At 45.9% G+C, this 15848-nt stretch overlaps 1 protein-coding gene across 5 annotated transcripts in view; it reads left to right on the forward strand.

The window, feature by feature from the left end:
- Positions 1 to 15848, forward strand: part of NMU (neuromedin U) — a 139534-nt gene that overhangs the window by 93176 nt on the left and 30510 nt on the right. For all 5 annotated transcript variants that reach the window (XM_077279735.1, XM_077279738.1, XM_077279736.1 and 2 more), the window contains exon 2: positions 790 to 848. In XM_077279735.1, coding sequence (XP_077135850.1) covers positions 790 to 848 — 59 coding nt within the window. The remainder of the gene's footprint in view (positions 1 to 789; positions 849 to 15848) is intronic.

Here is a 15848-nt window from a genome sequence, read left to right on the forward strand (position 1 = left end):
AACCGACTAACGGTGAGGGGGGAGAATATCAGCCCCCTAGAGCTTCCAGCGATATCAGGAATCACATTTTGTACAAGCTGGACAAAAATAGGAACAATGCAAATAAACAAAAATAAGAAAGCAGGACTTAGCTTATCTTGAAAAGAACCAGGACCTGAAGACAGGAGCAAACAGAAATGAACTGATTACAACGATGCCAGGCACTGGACTGAGAATCCAGGAAGTTTAAATAGCAACACCCCAGGCCTAACGAACCAGGTGAGTACCAACCTGGGAAAAGACAATCCAAGTGCCAAACCACTAGTGACCACAAGAGGGAGCCAAGAAGTATAGTTCACAACACATCATGCTGCTCTCAGATGAGGTAGCAAAAACCAGCTGACAGATTCCCATTAAACTCTGAAAACAAAAACGGCATTTACAATTTTCTTTAAATGCTAATTTGAGGAAACAGTCTAGTTTTCTGGTTGTCACACTGTAACTGTTTGTTTACAATTGCAGTGATTAGGTGTTTTGCTGTAACTGCAGTATAGATCATAGGGTTCACATCCACACTGACTATGCAGGTTCAGCACCTCCCTATTTCAACTGAGTCTTTGGATTATTATTCACAGACTGACTTCTCCAGCTTGACTAGTGCAGTAGTACAACACAATCAAATTTCTGCCTTTTTCCATCCCTATGTTTAGCAAGCTGAGCGTTCTGACCTTTTACAAATTTTAAATATTCAATAATATGTACACTAATCATTTTGAATATTCCTTGCAATTTACTCATTTTGTTTTACAGGCGCCCCATTTTCATCTCCTGTGCTTAGAGCAGAAGAAGAGCTGCAGTTGTGGAATGGGGTAAGTTCATATCTAGTTTTATCTTAGCGCTAAAAGCATAATTTCAGTTATGTTATTTTTTTCTACAGCTTTACCCAGGATGCACTAATATAAAGCTTTTTTTGTTTACCATTTGCGCATTTGCCATAATATTTAAGCATTTTTCTGCCTTACTCCTCCTATAGTAATGAATGAAAATCCTATAGTGAGGAATTTGTATTATTCTAAAGTAATTCCTGCAAAAGGTAAAAGCTGAAAAGACTATAAGGGCCATAGATTCTCATCCGAGTAGAAAATAAGGAGATAAAAATGATTTATGCTCACCTGGGGGGGGGGGGGGTGGCAGTCACAATCCCTATGTAAGTGTAACATATGTGGTAGTGGAACCACTGTGCATTGGCTCAGGAATTGCCCTGGAGGGGTATGATTAGGTGAACACCTGACTTTTCGATAGAGCCCCTGAAGGTGTGATTAGACTTGGATCCAGATAGACGCCAGGTGCTACTCCAGGACAGACATCGAATGCACTGCAGCTGACCCCCAAAGCAGTAGGAAGCTGGAACAGCCTGGAATGGGTGTGCATGGCAGGTACAAGCAGGTGCGGATAATATATAGGAAGGCACGGCAGGTATATAGGAAGACCCAGCAGATGCTGGCAGGCATGGCTGATATACAAGGAGGTACGGCTCGTGTGCAGGAAGGCTAGGCTGTGCAGGCAGGCACAGCTGGTATACAGGAAAGCACAGCAGATTCTGGCAAGCATGGCTGGTATACAGGAAGGCACAACTGGTATAAAGATAGGAACAACAGGTGCAGGTGGGTACAGGCCAGTACTGGCAGGAACAGGCAAGTAGTGACAGGAACAGGCAGGTACAAGTAGGTACAGGCTGGTACCAGCAGGTATAAAAGAACAGGGGTCCTGACAATTAGCAAGCGTGCAGACAAACTGACAGAACACATTGCTCAGGCCCCTCCCAACAGGTGGAGGTACCTTAAATAATAAGTGTCTCACAGTCATTGGCTAGGGACAGTTTAGGATAGTGGCACAATGACTCCTTAAGAGACTGGGAGCACATGCGTGCGCCATCAGCACAGTGCTGGTGATATGCCAGACATGCGCAGACCCCAGGTGGCCAGAAGCAGGAAGAAGCATGGGCCGAGGGCTGGGGAGGTGAGTGAGTCAGCACCCTTGCTGGAGTAGAGGAGGATGGGAATCACGCAGGAATGCAGATGCCACAGTACCCCTCCTTTAATCCCCCTCTTCTTCAGGCCCGAAAGAAATCTCCCCATAAGGAGAGAGGACTCCCACGACCTCCCCTCAGGACTGAACTCCTTACAATCCACAAAAAAAATGTTTTTCCTCCTACTCTTTTTTTGTGGCCAGAATATTCTCTACCTCAAAAACATCTTCAGAGCTGGCTGGAACTGGAGTGGTACCCGGGTCCATGAAGAAGGCGCTAAAGACGACAGGCTTCAGGAGAGATATGTGGCATGAATTGGGGATCCATAAAGAGGCCAGGAGCTTGAGCTTTTAGAGATGGCATTTATCTGTTTGAGAAAGGACCGATAAAGTGAGGACCCAACTTGTATGAAGGTAGCTTGAGATGGACAAACTTCAAAGAAAGCCAATCCTTGTCCCAAGGATGAAACAGAGGCGAGTCTAGATGCATCTTGTCTGCGTGTCTCTTCATCTGTACCAAAGACTTCACTAATGTGGCCTTGGTGTCCTCCAAAATATTAGAGAAGCCCTTGGGGAGAGTTTCGGCAGCAGGAATAGCTGTGGTAGTAATTACAGAGAACGGAACATAGGGGTGTTGACCATACACAATAAAAAGTAGAGATTTAACTGAGTACTTGCATGGTTGTTATATGAGAATTCAGTCCAAGGCAGGAGTCCGGTCCAAACACTGAACATTGACGAAATGCCGCAGCAAGTTAGTTAGGATCTGGTTGACCCCTTGGCCTGGCCATTACCTGGCCATTGGATTGGGGATAATAGGCTGAAGAGAAATCCAGGGTTACATTTATTAGCTTACAGGTGACCCTGCAGAACCAAGATGTGAACTGGATGCCTCTGTCATAAACTATATGGAGAGGTAACCCGTGAAGGCCAAAGATATACTGGATGAACTTCTAAGCAAATACCAGAGCAGAAGAGAGACCAGACAAAGAAGTAAAGTGGGCCATCTTTGAGAAGCGATCCACAACTTCCCAAATGACTATACTTTCAGCCGAGACTAGAAGATCGGTAATGAAGTCCATCGCAATGTGCTGCCAGAGAGCTGAGGAAACAGGCAGAGGAAGTAACCGACTGGACAGAATCTGTTTCAGCACCTTATTCTGGGCACAGAATGGACAGGCCGAGACTAAATCTGCAATATCTTTCCCCAGGGATGGCCACCAATAAAGCCAAGAAATGAGAAGAGCCGTTTTCTTCTGTCCAGCATGACCAGACAATTTAGATGAGTGACCAAGCTGAAGAACACCTCCTGTCTGGTTCAGCGATGACTCAGAGATGTGTTCATCCGCCCTGATGTTCTTGTCCGCCGGCTGGAAATGGAGAACATAATCAAAGCAAGCAAAGAATACAGATCATCTGGCTTGATGAGGATTTAGTCGCTGTGCGGACTGCAGATAGACTAAGTTATTTTTGCCAGTATAGATAATTACTGGATGAACCACTCCTAGTAGAATGCGCAACTCCTCCAAAGCCAATTTAATCGTCATCAGTTCTCATTCGCCAATTGTGTAATTGCATTCCAGAGCCAAGAAGACTTTGGAAACGAAATCGCAGGTCACCATATGTCTGGTAGGAGACTTCTGAGTAAAAACCACACCGTCTCCAGTGGAAAAAGTATCCACCTTCAAAAATAATTGCTTATTACTGTAAGGTCTGTGCAGCAACAGAGCTTAAGAAAAGGCATGTTTTAGGGAGGAAAAGGCACTTTCAGCCTCCAGAGTCCTTACCTTAGGTTTGCTCCCTTATGGGTCAGGGCAAAAATTGGGACGATCTGAGTGGAGAAATGTGGAAAGAGCTGGCGGTAGTAATTAGCGAATCCCAGATACCGCTTGATTGCTTTCAAGTCATCAGGACGGGGCCACTTCAGGATGGCGGACACTTTCTTGTCCTTAGTCCGGTCTCAGAGATGATGTACCTTAAGAAGGGAAGAGAGGTTTGCTCGAAGATGCACTTGTCATGCTTGGTGTACAAACAGTTCTTACTCAACCTGGACCTGGTGGACATCCCTCCTGTGTATGATCAGGGGAGAACACCAATATGTCGTCCAGGTAAACCACCACGCAAGAGTAAAGCAAGTCCCGGAAGATATCATTAACTATTTCTTGGAAGACTGCTGGGGCCATTGCAGAGCCCAAATGGCATTACGCGATACTCATAATGGCCATCCTGGGTGTTAAAAGCAATCTTCCATTCATCCTTCTGGCGTATTTGGATTAGGTTACATGTCCCCAACAACTCAAATTTAGTAAAGACTCTAAAACCTCTGAAATGATCAAACAACTCTGAGATGAGGCGCAGAGAATACTTATTCTTGATCGCTATCTGGTTGTGACCCCTATACTCAATACAAGGACGAATGACTTCCAGATAAATCCCCTGGCTATGTTCTCCTTGAAATATTTGGACATGGCTCGGAATTCTGCCTAAGGCTAGGTTCACATTAGCATTTCTGCGTGCATCGTATCATCTGCATGCACAAATGCATGCCAAAAGTATGCTTACGCCTGCGCATCATCTTGCGCATGATACAAAAAAATGCTGTGTGTGCATGCTTTTAAATGCGTTTTGGCATGCGTTTGCATTTTTATGTGCATGGTGGACGCGGTGACATCATTTTCTGGACATGCGCAGTGTGGTGCAGTAAAAGGTGTAGTGCTGGACGGAAGATATATTTCTCCCAGCAGGATAAGTTTTGGCCTGTTATTTTCCTAAGGTTGAGGACTTGCAGTGATGTCACGATCACGTGATCAGCCCATGTGATGAGTACCTCACCTGTGTGTGACTATAGACTATGTAATGGAGTTTCTTTTGTTTGGCACATGTTATTCTGGGTTTGGAGCTGGGTTTGGAGCTGGGCTGGAATGAGCCTGAACTGTTTTTTCTCTGCCACATATGCCGCAAAGGATGGTGACATAACTGTTAGCAACCCTGGGAATGGCACCTGGCGGAAGCCGCTGACTTGGCAGCCGCTTAGTTAAGCCCGTCCCGTGTAAGGGTGAGCCTGAGACCAGTGGTTCACCAAGCTGGAGTATGTTTGGTTTTTTTTCTCTTACTTTCTGTCACGGACTGTTTAAAGTGCCAATAAACCACTGAAGTTTGGACTGTAAGCCTGTGTGTTGCCTCATTACTGAGGCCCTACCTCTGCTCACCTGAGCAAATCCCTACATTTTGGTGTTCGAACGCGGGCAATCGCAGTGAGGCCAGGCTATTTTTGCTTACCTTTACTCTGAACTCCGGCTTATGTCCTGGGTGAAAGGAGTGGCGCAGACCCAGTCGGGGAACTCTGCTGAAATGGAGGACACAATAAAAGTGCTTGTGGATGCTATGCAACAACAGCAGCAGGCTACACAGCAGCAGCAGGAAACCAACCAGCTGTTGATACAGCATATCACGGCATCGCAGACAAGAGGAGCTTCACGAGGAATCCATGATGTCCGGAAAGCAGTTCGTACAGTGCTCCCAAAATGGAGAAATCTGATGACGTCGAGACATACCTGGAGATGTTTGAGGGAGTGGCTGAGCGGGAGAGACTACCCCGGGACCAGTGGGCAGAAGTCATTGCTCCGTTTCTGGCTCCAGGACCAATGAAAGCCTGATGGAGGACTACGCAGTCGTCAAGGGTGAGATACTGGCACGTCTTGGGATAAATGTGTTGGTCCGGGCCCAGCGGGTACATCAGTGGGTGTTTAACCCCTCCAAGCCAGCTCACTCTCAGTATTATAATTTATGACCTGTTGCACTTATTTCAGAAATGGTTGCAGCCTGAGGTACTGTCTCCCGTGGCCATGCTGGACCGCATAGTGACTGATACATTTTGGAGGGGTTTGCCCCACTCCCTCCAATCATGGGTCGGGCAAGCATCCCCTACTAATGAGCTCCAGATGATGGACCTGATAGAACGATATGAGGCAACCAAAGAGATCCAGGGAGGGACTCCCCGGAAGGTGTCCGGAAGGTTCCCTATGTCTCCACCCCTGGCTCGGCGAGCAGAGCCTAGGAAGGCCACTCAAGACTTGTCTGGAGGAGAAAGAAGCCCCATAGTCTGCTGGCGGTGCCAGGAGCCTGGTCATATGAGAGCTGATTGCCCCCACCTGGCTGAGCCCATGGAGACAAACTTTGGGTATCGCCAATCCCATTATGCTGAACTGATTTGCGCTACAAGCATCCAGGAGGGATCCAATATGGGACATTTGTGTAAGGTGGATGTAGAGGGTACCCCAGCCGTGGTCTTACTGGACTCAGGCAGTCTCGTGACTCTCTTACAAGCCAGTCTAGTTCAGTCCAGTGAGTACACTGGTCGGAAAATTGGGGTGTTATGTATACATGGGGACTTAAAAGACTATCCTACCGCACTAGTGGTGATAAACACGCCAGCGGGGAGGCGGTGCCACGAGGTGGGGGTTGTGGTTAACCTACATTATGAATTGATACTTGGTAGAGATTTTCCTTTATTTTCTGTACTTTGGCCAACAGTGGTCTCACCCAGTGGACAACTGCCGACACCGGTGACAACCAGGTTACATTCTCCAGAAGTGGGGCATGAACCTGGTAGCCCAGAGGAAGAAGTGTTGGCGGAAGGGGTGGCCTCCCCTTCGGTGGAGGAGGGGGAAAATTCTCCCATAGAAGTGTTGGCCGGGGATGTGGAAGACTTGCCGCCAGGACCTGAATTGTAAGACTTAAATGTATCATGCGATAATTTTGGTACAGCGCAACTCCAAGACCCTACTTTGACTCAGGCCAGGGAAAATGTACTGTTTGTTAACAGGGAACCCCCACAACCTGGGGCAGCCATCGAGTTGCCACACTTTGAGCTAAACCAAGACCTGTTGTATCGAGTTGAGAAAGTACGTGGGGAAATGGTAGAGCAGTTATTGGTACCTCAGTCCTATCGTAGGCTGGTAATGGACCTAGCGCATGCGCATGTACTCGGTGGGCATTTGGGCCAAAAGAAAACCCTAGACCGAATTTTGCAGCGGTTTTACTGGCTAGAGGTCCATGAAGAAGTTAAACGGTATTGTAATTCCTGTCCTGTGTGCCAGGTATTCCGCTGCGCCACACGTCAGCTAAGCTCATAGCAAAGGAACTCATGGGTATGTTTTCTAGGGTGGGGATTCCGCAAGAGATTTTAACAGACCAAGGAACCCCTTTATGTAAAAAATTATGAAAGAGCTCTGCCGCTTGTTAAATTTCAAACAGTTGCGCACCTCAGTTTATCATCCCCAGACAGATGGGCTGGTAGAAAGATTCAATAAGACGCTAAAGAGCATGCTAAAAAAAAACGTTTCTACAGACGGGAAGGATTGGGAGCTTTTACTCCCATATTTGTTGTTTGCAGTACGGGAGGTGCCACAGGCATCTACGGGGTTGTCGCCCTTTGAATTATTGTATGGCCGACATCCCCGGGGCTTACTTGATATAGCCAAAGAGGCTTGGGAGAACCAACCAACCCCCCACAAGAGTGTAATAGAGCATGTTGCAAAAATGCAGGAAAGGATGGAGACAGTCCTACCATTGGTCCGGGAACATAAGGAAGCGGCACAACGGTCTCAGAGTCGGGTCTATAACTGGGAGGCTCGGGTAAGAACCTTTAGTCCTGGGGATCGGGTATTGGTACTTGTGCCCACAGTGGACAGCAAATTTCTGGCAAGGTGGCAGCGGCCCTATGAGATTATGGAGAAGGTGGGACCGGTAGACTATAAGGTACATCGGAGGAAGCCAGAGCAGGTTTATCATATTAATTTGCTTAAACTGTGGAAAGACAGAGACCACCTTGACGGGGATAGTCCGCTGCCTGCATTTCCTGTAGAGAAGGCTCCATTACCACTGAGTGAGTCAGGAGAAGCCTTGTCTGTAGTCAAAATACCAGATACTTTGTCTCCTAAACAGGTTCTGGAGGTCCGGGAGTTTGCTAGCCGAAATACGGAGGTTTTCTCTGAGCTCCCTGGACGTACCTCCATAGTCCAACATGACATTGTTACGGAGCCACAGGTCAAAGTCCGATTAAAGCCATATCGGGTGCCTGAGGCCCGGCAACAAGCCATATCACGGGAGGTGGAAAATATGTTACAATTAGGGGTCATAGAAGAGTCGCAGAGTGACTGGGCCAATCCAATAGTCCTATTACCTAAGCCTGATGGGACGCTAAGATTCTGTAATGACTTCGGAAAACTTAATGAAGTTTCAAAATTTGATGCCTACCCCATGCCCCGGGTGGATGAGTTGATAAAGCAGTTTGGGCAGGCACGGTATTTTTCAACCTTACAAAAGGGTATTGGCAGGTGCCCCTAACAAAGGCAGCTAAGGAAAAAATGGCCTTTGTAACGCCCGAAGGGCTGTTTCAGTATAAGGTATTACCCTTTGGTTTGCATGGCGCGCCGGTGACGTTCCAACGGCTGATGGATATTGTTCTCCGTCCCCATTGCTGTTATGCCTCAGCCTATCTGGATGACATTATTGTGTATAGTGCAGACTGGGAAAGTCACTTACCCAAGGTACAGGCGGTGATAGATTCCCTCCGACAAGCAGGGCTAACAGCCAATCCAAATAAGTGTTCCATAGGGTTGGAGGAAGCTCGGTACTTGGGTTATGTCATTGGGAGAGGGGTCCTTAAGCCCCAAATAAACAAAGTGGAGGCAATTCAGAACTGGCCTCGTCCCCTCACAACCAAGCAGGTAAAAGCCTTTTTAGGTTTAGTGGGATATTACAGGCGATTTGTTCCCAACTTTGCAACATTGTCCGCGCCTCTAACAGACTGCTTGAAAGGGAGGAAGTCTGTGATGGTCCAATGGAATGATCGGATAGAAGAGGCCTTTGTAAAGTTAAAATCAGTACTGTGTGGTACACCCGTTCTGATTACACCCGATTTCAAAAGAGAGTTCATCGTGCAAACCGATGCCTCTGAGATAGGTCTTGGTGCTGTGTTGTCTCAAGAAATTAACGGAGAAGAGCATCCCGTTAGTTTCCTGAGCCGGAAGCTTACCCCAGCCGAAAGCAGGTACAGTATTGTGGAGAGAGAGTGCCTGGACATTAAATGGGCACTTGAGTCTCTTCGCTATTATTTGCTGGGGAGAAAATTTTGCTTGATGACAGACCACTCCCCTCTTACATGGATGAGTCAAGCTAAGGAAAGAAATGCACGAGTCACCAGATGGTTTCTGTCCCTGCAAAATTTTCAATTTTCAGTAGAACATAGGGCAGGCAGACTACAGGGGAATGCAGATGCCCTGTCCAGAGTCCACTGTATGTCATGTGTCCACCCCCATAGGGTTGAACAAAGGGGGGAGGTATGTGGTGCAGTAAAAGGTGTAGTGCTGGACGGAAGATATATTTCTCCCAGCAGGATAAGTTTTAGCCTGTTATTTTCATAAGGTTGAGGACCTGCAGTGATGTCACGATCATGTGATCAGCCCATGTGATGGGTACCTCACCTGTGGGTGTGGCTATAGACTATGTAATGGAGTTTTTTTTGTTTGGCACATGTTATTCTGGGTTTGGAGCTGGGCTGGAATGAGCCTGAACTGTTTTTTCTCTGCCACATATGCCGCAAAGGACGGTGACATGACTGTTAGCAACCCTGGGAATGGCACCTGGCGGAAGCCGCTGACTTGGCAGCCGCTTAGTTAAGCCCGTCCCGTGTAAGGGTGAGTCTGAGACCAGTGGTTCTCCAAGCTGGAGTATGTTTGTTTATTTTTCTCTTACTTTCTGTCACGGACTGTAAGCCTGTGTGTTGCCTCATTACTGCTGCCCTAACTCTGCTCACCCGAGCCAATCCCTACAGCAGTCTAAAGTATGCATGCATATCAAACACATGCGTATGCATGTCCTTGCGTACCAATGCATTCCCATAGACAGTAATGCTTTTTTTTTTTACACAATCATCCGCAATCGTCCGCATGCGGATGATTGTGCAATATTTGATGCCTCAAAAAATGCAACATGTTGCATTTGCCGAACACCGCTGCACACTGCGAAGTGACACATCCGCATGCGAACTCATGCAAAAGCATGTCCCTGCATGTATACCATGTTAAAGAAATGTACGCTAATGTGAACCCGGCCTAAGACAGAGGGTAGATACGCACTCAAGAGGGAGAAGAGCCAGGAAGAAGGTCTATAGGGCAGTCATACAATGGTGGTGGTAGTGGTCCAATAAGCGGGAGGCAAGCCAGGTAAATTTGATAGAGTAGCCGGAGGTTGAGCAGCACGAATGGGAACATGACAATTCTCATGACAGGTCTGACCCTAATAAAGTACTTCTCCTGATCTCCAATCCAAGACAGGCTCGTGCTCAGGCAGGCCCAAGAGCAGTGGATGGGACTGACCTGGTAGCACATAAATTGAGATCTTCTCTGAGTGCAACTTTCCTACCCAAGTTCTACCTGCTCGGAAACTAAAAGAACGGCTTTGGAGAGAGGACTCTAAAGATGTTCAATGGGGATCAGATACTTATCCTTCATGGCCTGCTATATCAAATTTCCTGCATAACCAGAGTCCATATAAGCTGATTCAATGAAACATGCGTTGCCACAGGAAAAAAACAGTGACAGATTCAGCGGGGGAGAGGAGTAGTTCTCACCCAGGGTAGCGCCTCCTATTGACCCTAGGCTTTGGAGTTTTCCAGCTTCTCAGGACAGTAGCCAATGAAATGTTCGGGACTACCGCAGTAGAAGCACCTCCCCACGGAAAGACAGACCTGCTGACGATGCTTAGCCAGCTTCACATGGTCAACTTGCATAGATTCGGAGGGAACTGTCGAAGCTGAGGTCTGCGGCATGATTGGCCTTTGGAAGGTAGGAGCCAAGAACATAGGTCTTTTCTATTGGATCACCTTCTTGGAGTGCTCCTGAATACTGAGGTCGATTCAGGTAGCCAGGGATACCAGGTCATCTAGAGAGGTGGGAACATCTCGACAAGCCAGGTTCTGCCAGAAAGCGGTTACCAGCCCCTCATTTTTCCTAGTCAGCTTGGAAAACAGGGTACGAAGACAGACTGTGTACTGGCCCACAGTGAGATTCACCACTAAGATGGGACATAATAAATGCCATTTTGGCCAAGTCAAATGAGAACTGATGTGCCAATAGCTCAAAAGACAACATGCACTGGTTGATGAAACCATGACATTGGAGGGGCTGACTCTTCGTTAGAGACCCTGAAGGTGTGGTTAAATTTGGCTCCAAACATCCGGTGCTACTCCAGGTCAGACCTCGGATACTTGGCAGCTGACCCTCCAAAGGGTAGCAAGCTGGAACGGCTAGGTATAGGTGTGCACAGCAGGTACAGGTGGACTCGGCTGATATACAGGAAGGCTCAGCAGATGTACACGAGACCGGCAGATGCTGGCAGGCATGGCTAGAATATAGGTAGGCACAGCAGATGCAGGCAGGCACGGCTGGTATACGGAAAAGCATGGCAGATGCTGGCAGGCACTGCTGGTGTACAGGTAGGCATGGCAAATGCAGGCTGGTAGAGGCAGGAAGGAAGCGCAGGAGATGGTGACGATACAATAACTCTAAGAAAGACTGCTGCAGATTGTGATGATCATTGTGGTTTGTCCTGATGAACAAGTGTGTCACTTTGAAAAGTGTTAACTAATAAACCATGTTTCAACTATTTCTGTCTCCTGCTCATCTCTGGACCACTGACAGCACAGATTTTAATCCACTTATTTCCTGCCTCACAAATAAAGTAAGGCTAGTTTCACACATCAGTTTTTTTGCTTTCAGGCTAAATCCGACCAGTTTCTAAAAAAAATGGATCCGGCGCAAATTGTGAAATACTGATGCGCCGGATCCGTTATTTAGCTGGATCCGGCCTTCTTTAATGCGCATGGATTTATGACTTCCTGTTTGGGGAGAGAGGGAGAGGGGGAGAGAGAGAGAAATCTGCATGATTTGTATGGAAAATGCTTTGAAAACCGGATCCGGGCGCCGGATTCATTGTTTCACACCTCCGTTTCATGTATTTTTGGCCGGTTCCGTCACTGTGCGGTTTTTTCGCCGAACAAAAAAACGTTACAGTGGACGTTTTCTCCGTCCGCCGGAAACGACTATTTGGACGGATCCGGAAAAAAATGGATGAAACGTCTGGCCATCATGCACCCATCCAGCGCTAATACAACTCTATGGGAAAAAAACGGATCCGGCATAAAAAAATGGATCCGTTTTTTCAAAAAATTGCCGGATTGTGCCTGAAACAAAAAGCCTGATATGTGAAAGTAGCCTAATTCCTAACTCAGAGTAGTAGATCCTTGTTCTTGTGGAATAATCACTGTATAGAAAAGTGGTGTACAGCTACTGATCATACCATGTTCTCTATTATACCATAAAACAATCACAAAGTTAATCAAAAATCTATCAAACGAGGATCATTTCAAGTGGGGTGATCGCATTGTACTGTAAATTCATGAGAGAGCATACAATGGTTTGCAAAAGTATTCACTCCTTTGGATTTTTACCTATTTCTTACATTACCACCCGTGTTTAAATAGAACACCTTGAAAGAAGCCATACAGGAAGTGTGCGTCAGCGGTGTTCTTCTCTGGTATGACTTTACTGTGGGTTTGCCTTGTCAACTTATGGGATTCATAGGAATATGTGAGTGTAATGGATGACTAATGCAATGCATGTATATTAGTAAAGGACTCTGCCTACTATTCACACTATATACTGTTTTTGTCACAGACATGTTTGTGCGATAGATGTAAATTGTAGTTTGCTTTTTAAGCAGTAGGACTAGATGATTTAATTTTTTATGTATAGGAATTTAGCTTGGCGTCTAGTGTTTTCTGCAGACACACTCAGTTCTCAAATGCATCATTTTGCACATCCTAGTACATGTCATTGCTTTATCTCCTTTTAATCATGTTTGTTATATTTTGTTTTGTATGTACTTAATAAATCTCATTGAATTTTTACATATGGCTGCTTTACTCCTAGTTTTCTGTATAGGATATGTATAAGTCTCGTTAGGAGGGCCTATTACTTTTGTGGTCTATTTGTAAGGTCTGTGCTTAAATATTTTTGTAATCCGATTTGTGTGTGATGCATCAGCACTAAATAGTCTAAGTTGGTGAACTGAGAAAAATATAGGCATAAATTAAATTTATGGGATCAAATAACTAAACATGACATGTGCAGATGTATTACCCACCCTTTTAGCTATGAAGCCCCTAAAAATTTCTGGTGCAAGCAATTACCTTCATAAGTCCCATGCTTAGTGAAAGGAAGTCCCCCTGTGTGCAATCTAAGTGTACCGTCTCACTATACGATTTACCAACTATCACGACCTGCGATACGACCTGGCAGTGATCGTTGGTAAGTCGTTGTGTGGTCGCTGGGGAGCTGTCACACAGACCGCTCTCCAGCGACCAACGATGCCGAGGTTCGCTGGTAACCAGGGTAAACATCGGGTTACTAAGCGCAGGGCCGCGCTTAGTAACCCGATGTTTACCGTGGTTACCAGCGTAAAAGTAAAAAAAAAAAAACAGTACATACTGACCATCTGATGTCCGCCAGGTCCCTTGCCGTCTGCTTCCCGCTCTGACTGAGTGCAGCCGTACAGTGAGAGCAGAGTGCAGCAGTGACGTCACCGCTGTGATCTGCTCTCACTTTCCGGCCGGCAGACAGACAGAGCGGGAAGCGGACGGCAAGGGACCTGACGGACATCAGATGGTCAGTATGTACTGTTTGTTTTTTTTTTGCTTTTACGCTGGTAACCAGGGTAAACATCGGGTTACTAAGCGCGGCCCTGCGCTTAGTAACCCGATGTTTACCCTGGTTACCAGCGAACGCATCGCTGGATCGCTGTCACACACAACGATCCAGCGATGACAGCGGGAGATCCAGCGACGAAAGAAAGTTTCAAACGATGTGCTACGACGTACGATTCTCAGCAGGGTGTCTGATCGCAGTAGCGTGTCAGACACTGCGATATCGTAACGATATCGCTAGAACGTCACGAATCGTGCCGTCGTAGCGATAAAAATGCCACTGTGTGACGGTACCCTAAGTGTCACATGGTCTGTCAGTATATACACACCTTTTTTTAAAAGGCCACAGAGGCTGCATCACCATTAACCCCTTAAGGACGAAGCCACTTTGTAGGTTAATGACCAGGCCTTAATTTTGAAATCTGACCACTGTCACTTTATGTGGTTATAACTCTGGAACGAATCCCACTGATTCTGAGCTTGTTTTTTCGTGACATATTTTACTTTGTGATAGGGGTAGCTTTTCTTCAAAATTACTTGTGTTTATTTGTGAAGAAAAAGTAAATTTGGCAAAAATTTAGAAAATTTCACAATTTTCAAATTTTTATACCCCTAAATCAGAGCATTATGTCACACAAAATAGTCAATAAATAACATTTCCCAGCTGTCTTCTTTACATCAGCACAATTTTTGAAAGATCATTTTTTTTGTTACGAAGTTATGAGGGTTAAAAGTTGACCAGCGGTTTCTCATTTTTCTTACAAAACAATTTTTTTTAGAGGCCACATCACATTTGAAGTGACTATGGGGCCTACATGATAGAAAATACCCAAAAGTGACACCATTCTAAAAACTGCACCCCTCAAGGTGCGCAAAACCACATTCAAGAAGTTTATTAACCCTCCAGGTGCTTCACAAGAACTAAAGCAATGTGGAAGGAAAAAATGAACATTTAGGCTATGTTCACACGATGCGGTTTTTACTGTGGATCCACAGCGGATTTGCAGCTGCGGATCCGCATCCTTTTTCCATGCAGGGTACAGTACAATGTTACCCAATGGAAAAAAACCCGCTGTTCCCACGATCCTTTTTTCCGCCGGAAAATCCGCGCTGATTTTCTGCAGAAAAAAAGAAGTACCATGTCAATTCTTTCTGCGGATTCCGCTGCTGTTTTCCACCTGCACCAATAGGAAAAAGCAGCTGGAAACCCGCAGTGGAATCCGCAGAAGAAAAAGGACTGAAAACCGCAGTGAAAACCACCGCAGGTTTTGCACTGCGGTTTTCACAAATCAGGACCTGAAAAATCCGCAGGGAAAAAAGGATCGTGTGAACAAGGCCTTAAGCAATGGAAACCCCTACAAGTGATCCCATTTTGGAAACTAGACCCATCAAGGGACTTACCTAGATGTTTGGTGAGCACCTTGAACCCCCAGGTAATTAACATAAGTTTATAACGTAGAGCTGTGAAAATTAAAAATCAAATTTTTTTCCACAAAAATCATCCTTTAGCCCCAATTTTTTTTATTTTAACCCCTTTCTGACCTCGGACAGGATAGTACGCCAGAGGTCAGAACCCCCACTTAGATGTGGGCTCCGGCAGTGAGCCCGCATCAAAGCCAGGACATGTCAGCTGTTTATATATAAAAGTTTAAATCACCCCCCTTTCGCCCCATCCTAAATAAAAAAATTAAAATAAATCAAACCTACACATTTGGTATCGCCGCGTTCAGAATCGCCCGATCTATCAATAAAAAACAAGCATTGCTAAACAGCGTAGCGAGAAAAAAAATTTGAAACGCCAGAATTACGTTTTTTAGGTCGCCGCGACATTGCATTAAAATGCAATAACAGGCGATCAAAAGAATGTATCTGCACAAAAGTGGTATCATTAAAAACGTCAACTCGGCACGCAAAAAATAAGCCCTCACCTGACCCCAGATCACGAAAAATGGAAACGCTACGGGTATCGGAAAATGGCGCTTTTTTTTTTTTTAAGCAAAGTTTTGAATTTCTTTTAACCACTTAGAGAAAAAAATAACCTAGACATGTTTGGTGTCTATGAACTCGTACTGAC

The sequence above is a fragment of the Ranitomeya variabilis genome, chromosome 1 (assembly GCF_051348905.1).
Source record: "Ranitomeya variabilis isolate aRanVar5 chromosome 1, aRanVar5.hap1, whole genome shotgun sequence".
Classification (NCBI taxonomy): Eukaryota; Metazoa; Chordata; class Amphibia; order Anura; family Dendrobatidae; genus Ranitomeya; species Ranitomeya variabilis.